We start from the raw sequence: 17,375 nt of genomic DNA, 5'->3' as shown, positions 1-17,375 counted from the left end.
CACTCAGAAGTAGAATGGCTGGATCATACGGTAATTCTGTGTTTATTTTTTTGAAGAACCACCATACTGTTTTCCATACCAGATGCTTCTTTTAAAATTCCCACCAGCAATGCATAAGAGTTTCAATTTCTTAATAATACATAAGAGTTCCAATTTCTCCACGTCTTCACCAACATTGTTACTTGTGTGTGTGTGTTGTAAAATTTTGTTACATAAATTAACCCATTTATTATAGGCTAAAAATGAAAGTATTATTTGCTCAGTTGTGTCTGATTCTTTGCGACCCCATGGACTGTAGCCCACTAGGCTCCTCTGTCCATGGAATTCTCCTGGGAAGAATACTGGAGTGGGTTGCCTTTTCCTTCTTCAGGGGATCTTCCTGACCCAAGGATCGAACCCAGTGTCTTTTGCATCTCCTGTATTGGCAGCTAGGTTCTTTACCACTAGTGCCATCTGGGAAGCTAGCAACACTATCAAATGGTGGTGCTTCTACTGGTCCTTCAATTCTTTCAATCTTCTTTCTGATGGCAGACTTTACTGTGACGGCAGAGGTGGTGGTGAAGGTCCAGGCACCACCAGCTGCTGTTCTCATACAGGAACCACAGTGCCAAATGCCCACAGCTCATCTCTTCATCTTGGTTTTGCCACAGAAGGAGCAGGTGTACTTGGTGTGCTGGCTGGTTTCAGTTTTCTTCACCATTTTCCTGAGGGAGGCCCCATAACGGGTCCCATGTTTGCCCATGATTCTGACCTCAGTGCATTTCGCCAGGTTGCCACCACTTACGTCTGAGCCCAGGAGCTATTTGTGTTCTTTCTGATGGTAGCCATTCTGCCAGGTGCCAGGTGATATCTTCATGGTGGTTTTGATCTCTTCTGTCTTGAAGTTTCAGATATCTCTCAAAGTCATTTATGAGCTCCCTACCAGTTCAGCCTGACAATGTCCCTCCTATTGGTTCCTGCCACCCGCCTTGCCCCCCCAGTAGTCCTGAGTCCTCCTCTTGACAAACCTCAGTATGATGCCACCTGTTTTCTTGTTTCCCTCTCAGTGGTCAGGGGCTGGGTCCATTCTTGGTCACATTGCAGCTTGTGTACTATAAGGACCTGGCCATCGAAAGACTACATTTGGAATAATGACTCGAGGACCCAGACTTCAGGTCTTGCTGCTCGTTCTCCTGGGGTGCCAAGCCCCGCCCCCTTCTGTCTGTACATCTTCACAGTTGAAAGCAGGTGGTATTAATATACCCCCAATGCTAAAATTAGAGAAACCAACTTCCGTGATCCTCAGTGGGGAATTTTGAAAATGGTTGATTGCATTTAACTCAAATCTGAGTTTATATTTTGCTTCACGAGGTCACCTTGGGTAACAATTTCATTTCTGTAGAAAATTATTTGTGGAAGAAGCTACCTGTGCCAGGAGAACCCCGGGCCCATCCTTTTGATCGTGAGGGGAAGTCCACCCTCCCCACCCTTCCATCGCTGTCGTGTTTTCAGTTCCCTGTTTGTATTTCTCTGTTAAATTCACAAACTTGCAAATCAGCTAAGGTCTGGTGCAAGAGACATTGGGCGGATGTTTGCCGAAGGGGCAGAGAAGATGTCCAGATTGGGAATAAAAATGTTCAGCAGCTGGTGGGGAAATGCTGGCCTTAGGGAGGGAGCCAGCGTGCTATCCCCATGGGTGAGCTGTTAACCAGTGAGATGCTAGATTTGCCCGCATTGGCGGGCAGACTCTTTACAACGGAGCCACCTGGGAAGCCCTTACTATTTATAATAGAATATTATTCAGTCATAAAAAGAAATGCTGCTACCTACTATAACATGGATGAACCTTAAAAGCACACTAAGTGAAAGTTGTCAGACACAAAAGATCACATGTTGTGTAATTCCACTTATACGTAGAATCTACAATAGTCAAATTCATAGAGATAGAAAGTATGTGGAATAGAGGTTTACGGGGGGTGGGTTGTGGGAGGGGAGGATGGGGAGAGTGTTAGTGTTCAATGGCTGTGAGGTTTCTGTTTTGATGATGAAAAAGTTCTGGAAATGGATAGTGGTGGTAGTTGCATGACTTTGTGAATGTGCTTCATGTCGCTGAATTAGACACTTGAAATAGTTAAAGTGGTAAATTTTTTTATGTATGTTTTGCCACAGTTTGAGAGAGCAGAAGGAAAGTTTCAAGTTTACATACTTTGTGTGAGTCTTTATCATATGTTCTTCATGGTAAACGCCCAGTCCCTGTGTTCTAGTTCCAAGAGGCAGCCTTGTGGCTGATTGAGTGATGGCCAAGTGAGAAAGCCACGGCCCCTCGTTGGAAACTCGGCTTTGCCAGTGCCCTTGTGTCTTGTTGTCAGGCTCATCGAGGTGTGACTGGGCCTTGAGGACGCCTGTGGTCACCCAGGTCTCAGGCTGAAACGTGGAAGCACTTGGCTTGCCTTTTGTTCCTGGAATGGTTGATACTGTATATGGCTGGCTGATTCTGTTGGTTTCCTACTTAAAAATCCACCCCTCTTTTCTTCTTTGGCTTATCATAGCCCTGATTGTGCTTGGGGCTGTGGGGTGTCCTTCTCTAGGTCAAAGCTCATGAGCGGTTTAGCCAGTCTTGACATGTTCTTCACTCTCTTGTGTGCATTTATCCTTGTCTGAAAAAAAAAATGAGGTAACAGAGCTGGCTTTATCTTATCCTTTTTCTCCTGTTCCAGTTGTGAAGGCAAGGCCCAGAGTGGCCACCTGATGTGAAGAGCCGACTCATTGGAAAAGACCCTGATGCTGGGAAGGATTGAGGGCAAGAGGAGAGGGGAATGACAGAGGCTGAGATGGTTAGATAGCATCACCGACTTAATGGACATGAGTTTGAGCAAACTCCGGGACAGTGAAGGAAGGGAATCCTGGCGTGCTGCAGTCCATGGGGTCACAAAGAGTCGGACACGACTGAGCGACTGGACGACAGCAGAGTGGCGACAGCGCCCTGAGACAGTGAGGTGAAGGTCGGGAGGGTGGGCATTCCGCCCGTGACAGAGCCCTCCAGCCAGCTGGCTGTACCTCCAGACTAAATGCGTCTTTTGTTGTTTACAGGGGGCCTCGCTCCTTATCTTTGTGTTTTCTGTTTCTTATTGAGCGGTGCTTTTGTTTTTTTGTTTATTTTTTATGTTAATTTTCTTTTTAAGGTTTTCGGTCATACTCCATAGCATGTGGACCTTGGTTCCTCAACCGGGGGTTGAACTCGCACGCCCTAAGTTGGAAGGCAGAGTCTTCACCACTGGGCTGCTGCAGGAATCCCTGTTTCTTGTTTAATTTTGAGGGATGTCTTCCCCCCAGAGCCTGCCATGTTGTGGGTCCCCCCGAAATGATTGTCAGGTGATTGAAGAACATGCCCGTGCTCGCTGCATTAGGCTTCTGCTAGTTGCAAGTGACAGCCAGACTCGCAGACAGCCCGAAGCAGAAGAGGGCACTTCCTGACTTCAGTAAATAAGAAAGCTAGGGGTGGAGCCGGATCCAGGGGCTCAGCATCCCCAACGTCTGTCCCTGGGTCTCTCTCATCACCACTTCTCTGGGTTGGCCGCTCTCCCAGGTGGGCCACTCTACATGAGAGGGTACAGTGGCCCCAGGAAGCGCCAGATTGACGTGGCTATTAAGAGTTCCTACCTCTAGCACAGAGGTTAACAGACTTCTTCCTTAAGGGATCGAATAGCGAGTACAGTACTTTAGGCTTTGTGGGCTGTAAGTTTTTATAGCAGCTCTGCCTTTGTAGCAGATGACTTGTAAACAAATGCACGTGACTGCGTTCCAAAAAAACTTTATTTGCACACACAGCGATGGGGCTGCTGAATTTGGCCCTTTGGTTGTTGTCTGCTGACTTCACTCTGAAAGGAGACAAGGCCTCTCTTGTAGTGGTTCAGGTGGAGTCGTGGGGAGTGCCGAGTGGTCCAGGGCTGGGACCGGGGTGAGGCCAGGGGAATACTTACTTTAGGCAGAGAATTGCAGGGAGCTCCAAAAACCCTCAGCAAACAAGATCCATCATATTTTTATATAATATTAAAAAAATAAAAACACAGAAAAGACTCCATCACATAATGGTGACACAAAAGTCATACAAAATGTCAAACAGGGCCAGAACAAGGGGGTGCTGAGTAAGGCGATTTGAGGCACACACCCTGCTGCAGCCAGATGGTTGCTCAGCCCGGGTCACCTGCCGAGCCCTTTGGGAGACAGTGGTTAGTAGTGCTAAAGGTACTTTACAGAGAACCAAACGGAACACGGATCCCCTGGGAAAGAGAGGTACAGTGGCCAGAAGAAAGGGCAAGACTTGCTGTTTGCCTATCTTGGCCATGAAGTACTTCATACACATGCTTTATTTTCTCAGTTTTTTCCCCCTCATCTCAAACCTCAAAGGCAGGTAGTTATCCCCATTTTACAGATGAGGAAAATAAAGGACAGAATAAGCTGCCCGGGGTCACGCAAGACCTGAACTAGAATTTGAGCCAGGGTTTTTGTCCTCCAAAGTGCATTCTTTGAATTGGCATCAGTTAGTGTTGAAACTTTGCAAAAATCCTCTGTCATCCTCTGTCAGCAGGGACCCCCAGGTAGCTCACCTTAGTGCTCCCTTCCTGGCTCTTGTTCTTGTCAGCAGATGGCTTTCAGGAGCTGGGAGAACCAGAAGCCCTCACCCCCTTTTGTAATCAGCCTCCGGTTTAAAGCAGTAAGCAATCAGTGTATATGCCCCAATTAAATTATGGACACTGCAGGTGTTAAGTGGCAGGTGAGCTGCGCTTTAAATAGACCACGTTAATTCTGGCAGTGGGAGTGGAGCCCTGCTGGGATATTGATGATCTGCAGCCGCATCACTCAGGCGAGCTTTAGAAGGATTCTGGAGCGGTAAGCAATTTACAAAATGGAAAGGTGCAAACACACCTTGAAGTGTTTCATGTGTTTTCAAGGTCAGAGGGAGGTGACTGCAGTTTTCACAAAAGACAGGATGCAGGTGAGAGTCACTGGACTGATGAAGTCATGCTGGACGTACTGATGGTTGTCTGGTGGGTTACAATGCAAGTTATTGGCTGGCTGGCTGGCCGGCCCCGAGTGATGCTCTCAGCAAATGCCCTGTTTTGGTTTCTGAGAGAGGCTTCAAGCAGAAGCCTTCCTTCACTTTATTCTATCTTTATGTGCAGACACTTGACTCGGAGTGGTTTCATACAACACTTTGCTGCCTAGGACAGTTTTTTTTTAAAGAAAAATTTTTAACTTTTAATAGGAAACATGTTAAAAGAAAAGTTATGCATTTGTGTGGTTTGGACTGATCTAATGGGTTGCGGGGGACTTCCCTGGTGGTCCAGTGGCCTAGACTCCATGCTCCCAATGCAGGGGGCACAGGTTCGATCCCTGGTCAGGGAACTAGATTCCACATGCTGCAACTGAGTTAAAATTTTAAAGAAGTAACTAGTGGGTTTCAGAAAGGGGTTAGTTTGGCATTAAGGGATTGAGACAGAAGGCATTCTGAGTGATCCACTCCGCTGGTGGTTTTACCAGTCCTTCTTAGGATGTTTCTTCGAAATGATTTCAGAGATTGACTTGATCCACAAATACACACACACACTTGTACGTATGTACACATTTAGATGCTGTGGAGAGAAAAAGGAAAAGAGGAAACAACCTGTATGCTCTTGGATAAGAAGGTAATTATTTAGCAAACGGTGGTTGGTCACCGTGGGCTGGACGTCACGCTCAGTGTTTTATCTCCCTTTTCTCCCGTTACCCCAGTAACCCTGGGGGAGTCTACACTTCGGGGCTTCTATTAGGAGAGAGAGGAGTCTGAAGGGTAGCATGCTTGAGGGACCTGCTCGGTCCCTTCCGCTAAAGACCTCCTCACCTGTTGTCCTGCCCACAGGACCAAAAGCTTGTTAGGGACGCGACCTTCTTGTCTGCCTGGGGGCCCATAGCCTCGCCCAGCTCATGACTCCCAGGAAGAAGGCAGTCTGTACTCCCTGAGCTCAATTGCAGTCTTAGACTGAGCTTATCAGCCTGGTGTTCCAGTTTATGGAGATGTGTGCATTCACATCCTTCTGGAAGGAAGGTTCAAAGATCTTGTCACCTTCTCAGAGGGGTCAGTGAGTCTGTTTAGCTTCCGGGTTGGAATCCATCATGCAATTGTGAACATGATCCTTTTCAAGGAGGCAGAGGCCCCCTCACTTTGCAACACGATGTGATGACCTGGTTCACAGTGTGACAGCTCTGACGTCCCTTTCTGCTGTTCCACTTATAACTGTGTATCACTGGGCCGGTTACTTCACTTGTCTGGGTCTCAGCCTTGTCTTTGACATGGAGACGGCCTTGGTGGATGTGAGGACTGAGGTTAGATGAAAAGTGGGGAGTGCAGTGGCTGGTACGTAGTTAATGCTCAATAAGTAGCAGTGGCTGTCCCTGTTGTTGCTTGTTATTATTATTGACAGCATTGAAAAGTATTGATGAACTACTGTTAAGTAAAGAAGATTGGTCACAAAAGTAGGTATATACTAGAATCACACCTATGAAAAAAAATCTGTGTGTGTATGGACAGAAAAGGCAGGATGTGAAGCGATGTGATGACTATTTTATGGATAAAAACATGCTTCTTAGCTTTTCCCTTAAAGCCTTAAATCTGTTCCTATTCTTAGACATACAGAAATCTCCCTGAAGGAACTAGAAATGAAGATGGTTAGTTATGCACAGGGATGTTCAAAGGGAAAATTGGCATTGTATTATGTTCCCAGTAGTCGTGAAATAAATAGTGTTTAACTGGGGAGCCATTGAAAAGCATGTTTTCAAATATCTTTAAATGTTACGGAGAAAATGTTCATGATCTAGACAAGAAAAGAAACAAGTCCAGATATAAAGCTACATATGTGGTGTGTGTGTGTGTATTATAAATGTACACGTGTCCCTGGAGGAGGGCATGGCAACCCACTCCAGTATTCTTGCCTGGAGAATCCCATGGACAGAGGAACCTGGTGAGCTATAGTCCATGGGGTCGCAAAGAGTCAGACAAAACTGAAGTGACTGAGTGCACACACATACATATATGATACATAGTATGATGATATGTTAATTTCTTTTGGCTGCTGTAGCAAATTACTGCACACTTTGTGGCTTATAACAACACAAATTAATTTTCCTACATTTACGGAGGGCAGAAGTCCAGAGTCAGTCTCACTGGGCTAAAGGCAAGGTGATGGCAAGGCTGGTCCCTTCTCCTGGGCAGGATCTGTTCCTTGCCTCTTCTGGCTTCTGGCAGCTTCTGGTGGCATTTGGCAGTTTCCAGCATTCCTTGGTAGTGGCTGCATCACTCCAGGCTCTGCTTCCCTGGTCATGGCGTTTGCCTTCCCTTCTGCCTCAGATCTCCCTCCCTGTCCCTCTTTTTTTAAAAAATTTTATTATTTATTTTTATTTTTGGCTGTGCTGGGTCTTCATTGCTGCGCACAGGCTTTCTCTAGTTGTGGAGAGCAGCGGCTACTCTTCGTTGTGGTGCATGGGATTCTCATTGCGGTGGGTTCTCTTGTTGTGGTTCCTGGGCTCTAGAACACAGGCTCAATAATTGTGGTGCACGGGCTTCTCATTGTTGTGGGTGCTTTTGTTGTGGAGCGCGGGTGCTAGGGTGAGTGGGCTTCAGTAGTTGAAGCATGTGGGTTCAGTGGTTTTGGTTCCTAGGCTGTAGAGCACAGGCTCAATGGTTGTGGTACACAGGCTTAGTTGCTCCAAGGCATGTGGGATCTTCCCGGGCTAGAGATCCAACCTGTATCTTCTGCATTGATTGGCAGGTGGCTTCTTTACCACTGAGCCACCAGGGAAGCCCTCCTCCTACCTCTTTTAAAGATACCTGTGGTTATGTCAGGCCCAGAGAGACTATCCAGGGTAATCACCCTGTCTCAAGATCCTGAATTTAGTCACGGCTACAGAGTCCCTTGTGCCGTGTAAGGTAACATGTCCAGATTCCAGGGCTTATGATGTGGTTATCTTTGGGGGTCACGATTCCTTCTATCACCGATGTCAGTTTTGTAGAAAAAAGCAAAGTGCGGGCAAAGAGATTGATTTGAAAATGTTAATTTAACAGTGATCACCTCTGGGTGGTGCATGGGAGGGTCATTTTTTTTTCCTGCATCAAGCAGCTTGTGGGATCTTAGTTTCCTGACCAGGGATCGAACCCAGGCCCACGGCAGTGAAAACCCTGAGTCCTAACCACTGGACTGCCAGGGAATTCCCTGGGTAGGGCGGGGTCGTGTTTATTTTGGGTATACTGTCCGGTATCTTCCTTTTCCATGCTAAGAAGTAATTCCTTTACTACCATCAACACCGCCCCTGGATGCTCCTCTGCACGCGATGTGCGCCCCACGGCGTGGTCCCCTGTCTCCACAGAGCCCGTGTTCTGGTTCTACGTGAAGGAGGTGCTCAGCAAGCACGAACTACAGCGCTTCTACGCCCTGCGCCACATCGCCTCGGACGTGGGCCGCGGCCGCGCCTGGCTGCGCTGCGCCCTCAACGAGAACTCCCTCGAACGCTACCTGCACACGCTCCTGGCCGACCGCGGCCGGCTCAGGTACCTGGGCAGGGCGGGGCGGGGGAGTGGGTGCACCCGGGGCCAGGGGTGACCATCACAGGATCTGCCCACCTGCATCCGGGATGGCTGGGTTCCCCTCTTTCAGCCCCAGCTTGGCCGGCTGGGTCGTTGGGCACAGTCCGCCAGAGACCAGGTGAAGATACCTGTCAGGCTCCCTCCACGTGGCAACTGCATGCAGCAGGCACTCAATAGATGCCTGTTATTATTAAGGCCTGGGGTGTGGAGTTAGCTGTTGTCTTAGGACATGTGTGCCCCTCTTGGCAGAATTTTAATCTCGGTTTCTTTCAGATCCAAAATTTCTTGCTCTTTAGATGTCGGGTGTTCAGTGCCCTGTTTCTTGCCGTGTATCTTCTTGCACACTGGGTACTGGATGATTCTTCTGGCCTTTTTTTTTTTTAAGAGGTTTGTTGATCTCAAACTGATGGAAAGTAATAGGGGCGTTTTAAGTTGAGGAGAGAAGTCATTTGTTATTAAAAGCAACCTCTCCCATTCTTTCGGTTTCTTTTTTTCTTGATCATAAAGTTTATTCTGTCAGTTAGTATAGGCGAGGTTACGCTGCCGTAACAAGCGTCTTGGAAACCTCAGTGACTTGAGACCACCAAGTCCATGTCTTCCGCCTGCTACATGTCTGTCATGGGTTGAGGGTCTCATCTCAGGGACCCAGGCTGACAGAGGTGTGTCTCTGCATATGCTTTCTAGATTGCCAAGGCAGACAGGGGGCTCTGGCAAAGGGAAACACTGGCCCTCCAAGCTTCTGCCCACCGTGAAGCTTCACTTCCATGCATATTTTATTGGCCAGCAAGTCACACCACCATGGGCAAGCTCAGCAGGGTAGGCGAGATATGTTTATTCCTCAGAGATAGGGAGAAGGCACTGAATATGTATCAGTGGTAGTACAGTCAGCCACCTTCCCTTCAGAAACATTTGATGGATGCTGTAGAAGCCACTGGGGCAAGACTGAAATCACTCGTAAACTGCATAGACAGCTCTGCTAGCGTGTTGGTGGGTTTTCATGTCATTGTGCTTGTGTGCTGATGTCTATGACTTCTCTTTTCTGTCTCCCTCTCTCTACCCCTCCCTCGCTGTTTCTCTCCCTCTCCCTCCCTGTCTCTCTTCCTCCCTCCCTCCCTCCCTCCCTCTCTCGCTATTATTTTCCCTCTGAGACGGGTGGACCAGACATGTTGTTTTGTGTCACCTGATGGTACAAAGAGACAGTGACCAATTCTGCCCCGGTCCCTTGAATAACTTCCACGTCAGCAGTGCCCAGATCCTCAACAGTGAAATGTCACTTAATTCAATAAGCTGGCATTTATTTCATCAGTGCTATGATACAGTCCCCTGATTTCATATCTTGCTGTGCGTCCCCTGGCTCAGGTCTCATCTGCTGTTTCTTCTGCTGCTCGAGGTCGCCTTTCTTCCAATAGTTGAGGTGTTCCGGTGTTAGGTGTTCCAGGCTTGTGCACTAAGGCTGTTAAAGACACCCTTGAAATTCTCTCATTTGATGCGGCCTGTGATATAGCTTGTCCAGCTGTGTGTTCAGACCCTGTAGGTATGAAATGGGAGGGATGGGGGCCAGGGAGACTGGCGACAGCAGTACCCACGTGCTGCTTAGGACTGTTCACGTCTGAGTCGGGAGGCTGCGCGTGTCTGCGGGTGCCTCTGAGCACTAACCAGCTTTCATTAAAGAAAACACACTTGTGTTTCTTGCTTCCCTGGTGGCTCAGCGATAAAGAATCCACCTGCCAGTGTAGGAGAGGCAGGTTCAATCCCTGGGTCAGGAAGATCCTCTGGTGAAGGAAATGGCAACCCACTCTAGTATTCTTGCCTAGGAAATCCCACAGACGGAGGAGCCTGCTGGGCTGCATATAATCCACAGGGTTGCAAGAGAGTCAGACGTGACTAAGCGACTAAACAACAACTCATGTTTCTTAACAGAAGTGTTGTTTTTTTTTTGCGAAGCTCGTTCCAGCAGATGATTTGCAAGTGCCATCTGTCATCTGTATCCCCAGGTTCTGCATCTGTGGACTCAACCAGCCGTGGATTGAGTGCTGTGTTTAAGATCTGTGGTTGGTTGAACCCATGGTGGCAGAATTTTTGGATTTGGAGGGCTACCTGTACTATGCTCTTGTATGTAAGCATCCTCAACTTTGGTATTCTTAGTGGGTCCTAGAGCCAATCCCCCGTGGTCACTGAGGGACAGGTGTCCTTCAGAGTCGTACTCTCAGTGTCAAGGTTGAATGTGACAGTGAGCAATAGAAGGGAATCAGCTGTTACGACTCACCCTTGTACTTCGCTGAATCACTATCCCCTCTAATTCAGTGTGGGAAAACCAAATTCATTTACGTGCAAGAAAACTGGCTTCAGTCTGTAAAGAGTCACAGTTTGAGGAATGAGAGGTCTGACTGCAATGCCAGCCTGAAGATACAGTCTGTGCTTCCACTGACTTCTTTGCTGGGTTAAGTATGTTGACAGTGATGTCTGTCTTTTCTCTTTCTGTTGGTTGCATTCAGTCACTTCAGCAGCTATGTATCTGGTCTTTCGCTGAACTCCAGGTCACCCATCACTGACCGTACTTCGGTGAAATTGAATTTTGACTCCTTTAGTTTACAGTTCTCTAACCTGGTGGGGATGTCAGAGATGAGGATATTTACTTGTTATTGCTTAGCTGGGGGTCGGCTAAAGAGCTGGGCCAGGGGGCTGGGAGAGCTGCCTTTGAGCCCAGGCTGTACCATTTATTGCTGAATGACCTTGGACAATGGAATGACCAGTTGGCCTTCTGGTCCCCTCCTCTACAACTGCCGTTTAGGTCTGTGGGCTTTTTTAGCTTCCCAGCCCATTCCAGGGGATAATTTGGGCTTTTGAGGCTGCTGCCCAAACTGGTGTTACATAAAGATGCCTTGGTTGAAGGGCCCAGGGAACTAAAATTTTGTTCTGAAATTGTCTCTTCTTGTATGAGTCCACTCAGGGGGTCCCTGTGGGCTGACTTGCATTTCCTGTCTATTTCTTAGAAACATTGCTTAAGTGAAAGTCACTGCTGTTTGTCCCCTTTTTCTTTTCTGCTTTATAAGTAATGCGTTTCCATCTCATGCCTGTCTTGGTACTCTCAGGCTCTAATGATCTCAGGGGACCGATGAGGAAGTTGTAGGGTATACACATTCAATCCTTTATTTATAAACAGAAGACCCAGCGCAGCAGAGACCGTGCATGGCCACTTTTGCATGGACAGGCACGAACTTTCCAGGGAGCCCTATGAAGGAGTTGTCTGGCTAACGGATGCTGAGAACAACGGTTCAGAGCATTCCCTCTCTCTCTTTTCCATTTGCAGCACGTTTTATGAAGACTGGGCTTTTGTCATGGATGAAGAAAGGTCTAGCATGCTTCCCACCATGGCAGCTGGTAAGCTTGGCCAGGGCCAGGGGCGGGGGGCAGTGGGTCCTCTGAAGCTTGGTGAGCAGAGGAGCTGCCTGGGAGTGAATGTGTAACTCCACGGGGTGCTGTGGGTTCTCCCGTCCCTCAATGAATGAAAGGGCCACTCATCACTCGCCACTATCCTTCCTTAGTGGTGATGAACACTGAGTCCATTTATCTAGAATTGTGATACCCTGGCTGGGAAAGCATGGGGTCAAGGAGTTTTGACTGAGGCTTTGCAAGTGTGAGATAAAGATCCAGGGAACTGGGAGAGGAGACACGCCTTGGAAGCCTGGCTCTCCCTCCCTCTGGCCGGTGTCTTGGGGCAAATCCGGTGAGTTTTTTACCTTTACCTTCCTCTTCTGCGAGGTGGGAATACTGATGGCACTGCAGTCTCCTTGATAGGGTTGTGAAAGAATCAGATGAGAGAGTTGGAGAAGGAAATGGCAACCCACTCCAGTGTTCTTGCCTGGAGAATCCCAGGGACAGAGGAGCCTGGTGGGCTGCCGTCTCTGGGGTCGCACAGAGTCGGACACGACTGAAGTGACTTAGCATGCATGCATGCATGCATTGGAGAAGGAAATGGCAACCCACTCCAGTATTCTTGCCTGGAGAATCCCAGGGACAGAGGAGCCTGGTGGGCTGCTGTCTGTGGGGTCGCACAGAGTTGGACACGACTGATGCGATTTAGCAGCAGCAGCAACAGCAGCAGATGAGAGAGTCAGTATCTGATTTGTTCTGGTGAAAGCCCTGCCTTGGTACTAGTTGATGAATTGTTAAATTGTCTAACGTTTGACTCTCACTCAAAACGTGAATGCAACTGAAGAGGGTACCTTGCTTCTTTCTTCCAAATCCTTTATGGCGTCTTTCTCTCTTTCCTGAAAGTTTTCACTGAGTCCCACCTGCTGAGTTTCATTAGGCTTGTCCATTGATGAGGAAAAGTCAGATGACCATGATGTCGTATGTAGGCCATAGGAGACCAGTGCACATTTTTGCCTGAAGGTATTATGGACATGATATTGGTGCACACTTTTTTTTTTAATTGGAGGATAATTGCTTTACAGTGTTGTGTTGGTTACTTTACAGTGTTGTATTGGTTACTGTCATATGACAATGCGAATCAGCCATAATTTTATATATCCCCTCCCTCTTGATTGGAGAAGGAAATAGCAACCCACTCCAGTATTCTTGCCTGGAGAATTCCATGGACAGAGGAGCCTGGTGGGCTCCAGTCCATGGGGTTGCAGAGAGTTGGACATGACTGAGCGACTGTCACTCACTCCCTCCTTCCCTCTTGATCCTCCATCCCCCCTCCTATCCCACTCCCCTAGGTCATCACAGAACGTCAGGCTGGGCTCCCTGTGTTATATAGCGGCTTTCTGCTAATTACCTATTTTGCACAATAGTGTGTATATGTCATGTTTTGATCGCTTACCAAGCTGATTCTGGTGGGTTATGGTCTTTAATATTCTGTAAGAGAGACTGTTGTCCCTCTTTTATAGATAAGGAAACTGAAGCTCAGAGAGGTCATGAATGGCTTGACCAAGGTCTCAAAGCTACTGAGTGGCCATGCTGGGGCTCAGCCCAGGCAGTCCAACCCCAGAATTTAAGCCTTCCCCTCCCCATGACTGACTTCTTATTTGCGTTTGTCTTCCTGACAAATAGGGAAAGACTTTGGAAGACTCAACTCCCATGATAACGGTGTCTCCTGACCCCAGTTTTGTGGGAGTTTTTTGTTTTTTTTTCAGTCACCGTTTGAGATGAGTGTGTACCCTCTTGTGTCCTCTAACGTCTGCAGCTTGTTTGTTGTGTTAGAAGTGTGACTGTTGAACAGCAGACCCTCCAGACTTTTCCCTTTTCGGGGGGTAGGTCTGAACTCCATACTCTTCGCAATTAACATCGACAACAAGGACTTAAACGGGCAGAGTAAGTTTGCTCCCACCGTCTCGGACCTCTTGAAGGAATCCACGCAGAATGTGACCTCCTTGCTGAAGGAATCCACGCAAGGAGTGAGCAGCCTTTTCAGGGAGATCACAGCGTCCTCGGCTGTCTCCATCCTCAGCAGAGCTGAGCAGGAGACCGACCCCCTGCCCGTGGTGTCCAAGCACGTCACTGCCGGTGAGAGAGGACGGGGGTGGGAGGGACGGGGGCATCGAGCGGGGATGAGATGAAAGCCCCAAGGGAAGTGAAATCCGATACACTGGTATTTTCAGTTCACGTTTGTGTTTGTCTTTCTTACTCTTATTCGCTCAGAAAGGGTGCTGAGAGGCTTCCTGGGACGTGAGGATGACAGGGTAGCCAAGCCAACAGCTGAGTCAGAGCAAACCGAGAAGGGAGGGCGTGATGGTCACGTGAAGCCAGGGGAGGTTGCCCTTCGTTCCTTTGTCCCTTCATCCATTCATTCGTTTAATTATCCTTCTGATCAGTGGGATGAAAGCCCAGCTTAGGATGCTATGGAGAATGTAGACTGTTGAGGGGGTGACGTTTAAGTGGAGTCCAGGGAAAGAGAGGAGATGGCCGGCTTTGACTCTAGGCTCTGGGGAGGCAAAGGAAAGCGGATTCAGTTCTGATTAATTTTGCAAGAAGTTTTACAATGCCCCTTGAACCTCTGGAACATCCAGAACGTTGAAACAGCAAAACAGGAAATTTTGGGTATAAGAGCTTAATCCTGTTATTCTCCAATCCCTTAAATAAGGCAGTAATCATAGTCATCTCTGGAGTTATTAATGATGGGGAAGCTCAGAATTCCATGGAGTCTGGTGCACACTGGCTTTGTCTTGCCTTCTCCTTTTTTAAAAAAACTATTAATTATTAAAAAATTTTTTTTGGCTGTGTTGCAGGGCATGTGGGGTTTTAGTTCCCTGACCAGGGATTGAACCTGTGCCCCTTGCATTGGAAGCACAGAATCTTAACCACCAGACCACCAGGAGGTCCCACCCTCTCCTTGTTGAACAGAGACCCCATGCAAATGACATGGACTATTGATGACTGTGTGCCAGAGATGCTGGGATTTATGTATCCAAAAGAGTATCTTTTCCATCCATTTTGGGAACCCAGCTTTTGACATTGTCTCTGAGTTGTGACGCACCAGTGAAGCATCACCACGTCACACCTTAGCAGATGGATTTGTCTTTTTGAAATCGGCTCCAAAGTGCCTCACACCCAAGGTTGATGATTAAGATGCGTGAACAAGCTGGCTCACCTAAGTGCTAGGCACCACGGCAGTCTTGACTTCTGTTTCAGTTTGTCTTTGCTGCATAACAAATAGCTCTGAAATGTAGTAGCTTGAAACAGACAACCTCAATTTATTCCTTCTTCATGAGTCTGTGGGTTGGCAGGATGGTTCTTCTGCTGGTTTCACCTGGGCTCCCTCATGGGGCTGCATTCAGCTGGTGACTGAGCTGGAAGGTCCAAGGTGGCCCCACTCACGCATCTGGAGATGGTGCTGACTCTTGGCTGGGGTATCTCAGTTTCCCCTACATTGGCCTCTCATCCTCCAATAAACTAGACTGGCTTCTTCTGTGGTAGTTTCAGGGCTGTATTTCATGAGGGTAACGCCTGGGCTCTAGAACTCACACATTTGTTATTTCTGCCACATTCTGTTCTTAAAAGCAGAGCACTAAGCTGGCCTAGATTCAAGAGGGTGGAGAAATAGACACCACCCATGATGGGAGCAGTCCTGCTGAAAAGGGGAACCTTGCAGGGCTGGGAGGAATTGTGGCTGTTGAACAATCACTTACAATCCCTAAACTGATTTTCTTGGTCTCATCTCCCAGCCATGAGAATGTTTTCCGAAGTGAAAGGGTAAAAATCATTTCAATAATGATTCATCTTTTGAATCAAAGTGCTTGGAAAGATTGCTTAGAAGGAATGATTGTAGTGTGTGCTCTGTGACGTATTTCAAACCAGAAGTAGAGGTCCGCATCCATTTTGCTTGGTCTCTCATAGACAGATTTTTTTTTTCCCCCCAAGGATTAAAAAAAAGATCTGAGTTTATCTTCAATTTATTTTTGAGTAGAACAGGAAGAGATTTTCCACAGTCTAGAGGCAGAATGGGTTGATCATCACTTTTTCTCGCCTGCTTTTTCTTATCTCATATCTTTTGCCAGATGCCAGATGTAAAAGGGAGCGGAAGAAGAAAAAGAAGGTGACCAACATCATCTCGTTTGATGACGAGGAAGATGAGCAGAGCTCCGGGGATGTTTTTAAGAAGATCCCCGGGGCGGGGGAGAGCTCGGAGGAGAACTCCGACCGGTCCTCAATCAATATCATGTCGGCCTTTGAAAGCCCCTTTGGGCCAAATTCCAACGGAAGTCAGGGCAGCAACTCTTGGAAAATAGATTCTCTGTCTCTGAACGGGGAGTTTGGGTACCAGAAGCTGGACGTGAAAAGCATTGACGATGAAGACGTGGACGAGAATGAGGATGACGTATATGGGAGCACGCCCGGAAGGAAGCGCCCAGGCCACTCGGAGTCGCCGGAGAAGTAAGTTCCACCCGAGAGCTTCTACGGAAGGGCAGTAGGGGACTTCCTGGGTGGTCCAGCGGTTGAGACTTCGCCTTCCAGTGCAGGAGGTGTGGGTTCGATCCCTGGTTAGGGAGCTAACATCCCACGTGTCCCCAGGTCAAAAAACCAAACATGAAAAACAAGCAATATTGTGAGAAATTCAATCAAGACTTTAAAAATGGTCCACATCTAAGGAATCTGCCTGCCAACGCAGGTGACATGGGTTTGATCCCTGGTCTGGGAGGATTTCACATGCCTCTTGAGCAGCTAAGCCCGTGTACCATAACCTGCGCTCTGGAGCTGGAGAGCTGCAACTACTGCGCCCGTGGGCTGCAGCTACTAAAGCCCGCACACCCTGGAGCCTGTGCTCTGCAACAAGAGAAGCCACTGCAAGGAGAAGCCCACACACCACACAAGAGAGAGTAGAGAGTAGCCCCTGCTCGCTACAACTAGAGAAAAAGCCCACACAGCAACGAAGACCCAACATAGCCAAATAAATAAGTTAAAAAAATAAAAGATCCACATTAAAAAAACAACAAACCTTAAAAAATGTAAAAAAAAAAAGGGTGGTACATAGGCTGCTGGCTCTTTCTGCAGTTTTGGGTGATGTTAGGCTGCAAATTTTTTATTTGTGTGTGGCATCTTTCATTATTCAGATCTTGATTTCGGGGGAAGGAGCATGAGCTTAACTCTACTCCTGAAAACTAAGTGGAGGGAATATATATATTATTGGAAGGTACTTATTGCAGCATTGGTGTCAAGATGTATGACCTGAAACTCTTGCTTTGTGTTTATGTCTTTGATTTTATTCCTTGAATTTTGCTCGCATGTCTTACTTGCCACCAGCCCAGGAAGTTCAGGAGAGAGGCAAGGTATTCTA

At 47.7% G+C, this 17,375-nt stretch overlaps 1 protein-coding gene and 1 pseudogene across 2 annotated transcripts in view; one reads left to right on the top strand and one right to left on the bottom strand.

Annotated features, from left to right (window-relative positions):
• SNX29 (sorting nexin 29) overlaps positions 1-17,375 on the top strand; it is a 585,715-nt gene that overhangs the window by 60,227 nt on the left and 508,113 nt on the right. For both annotated transcript variants that reach the window (XM_081560361.1, XM_081560362.1), the window contains 4 exons: positions 8,380-8,560; positions 11,907-11,977; positions 13,859-14,107; positions 16,099-16,474. In XM_081560361.1, the coding sequence (XP_081416487.1) occupies positions 8,380-8,560; positions 11,907-11,977; positions 13,859-14,107; positions 16,099-16,474 (877 nt within the window). The remainder of the gene's footprint in view (positions 1-8,379; positions 8,561-11,906; positions 11,978-13,858; positions 14,108-16,098; positions 16,475-17,375) is intronic.
• Positions 490-2,998, bottom strand: LOC145532166 (large ribosomal subunit protein eL43 pseudogene; annotated as a pseudogene).

Source organism: Giraffa tippelskirchi, chromosome 13, assembly GCF_054371585.1.
Source record: "Giraffa tippelskirchi isolate mGirTip1 chromosome 13, T2T-mGirTip1v1.2.pri, whole genome shotgun sequence".
In the NCBI taxonomy this organism is placed as follows: Eukaryota; Metazoa; Chordata; class Mammalia; order Artiodactyla; family Giraffidae; genus Giraffa; species Giraffa tippelskirchi.
This window is presented reverse-complemented; position numbering and strand designations above follow the sequence as displayed.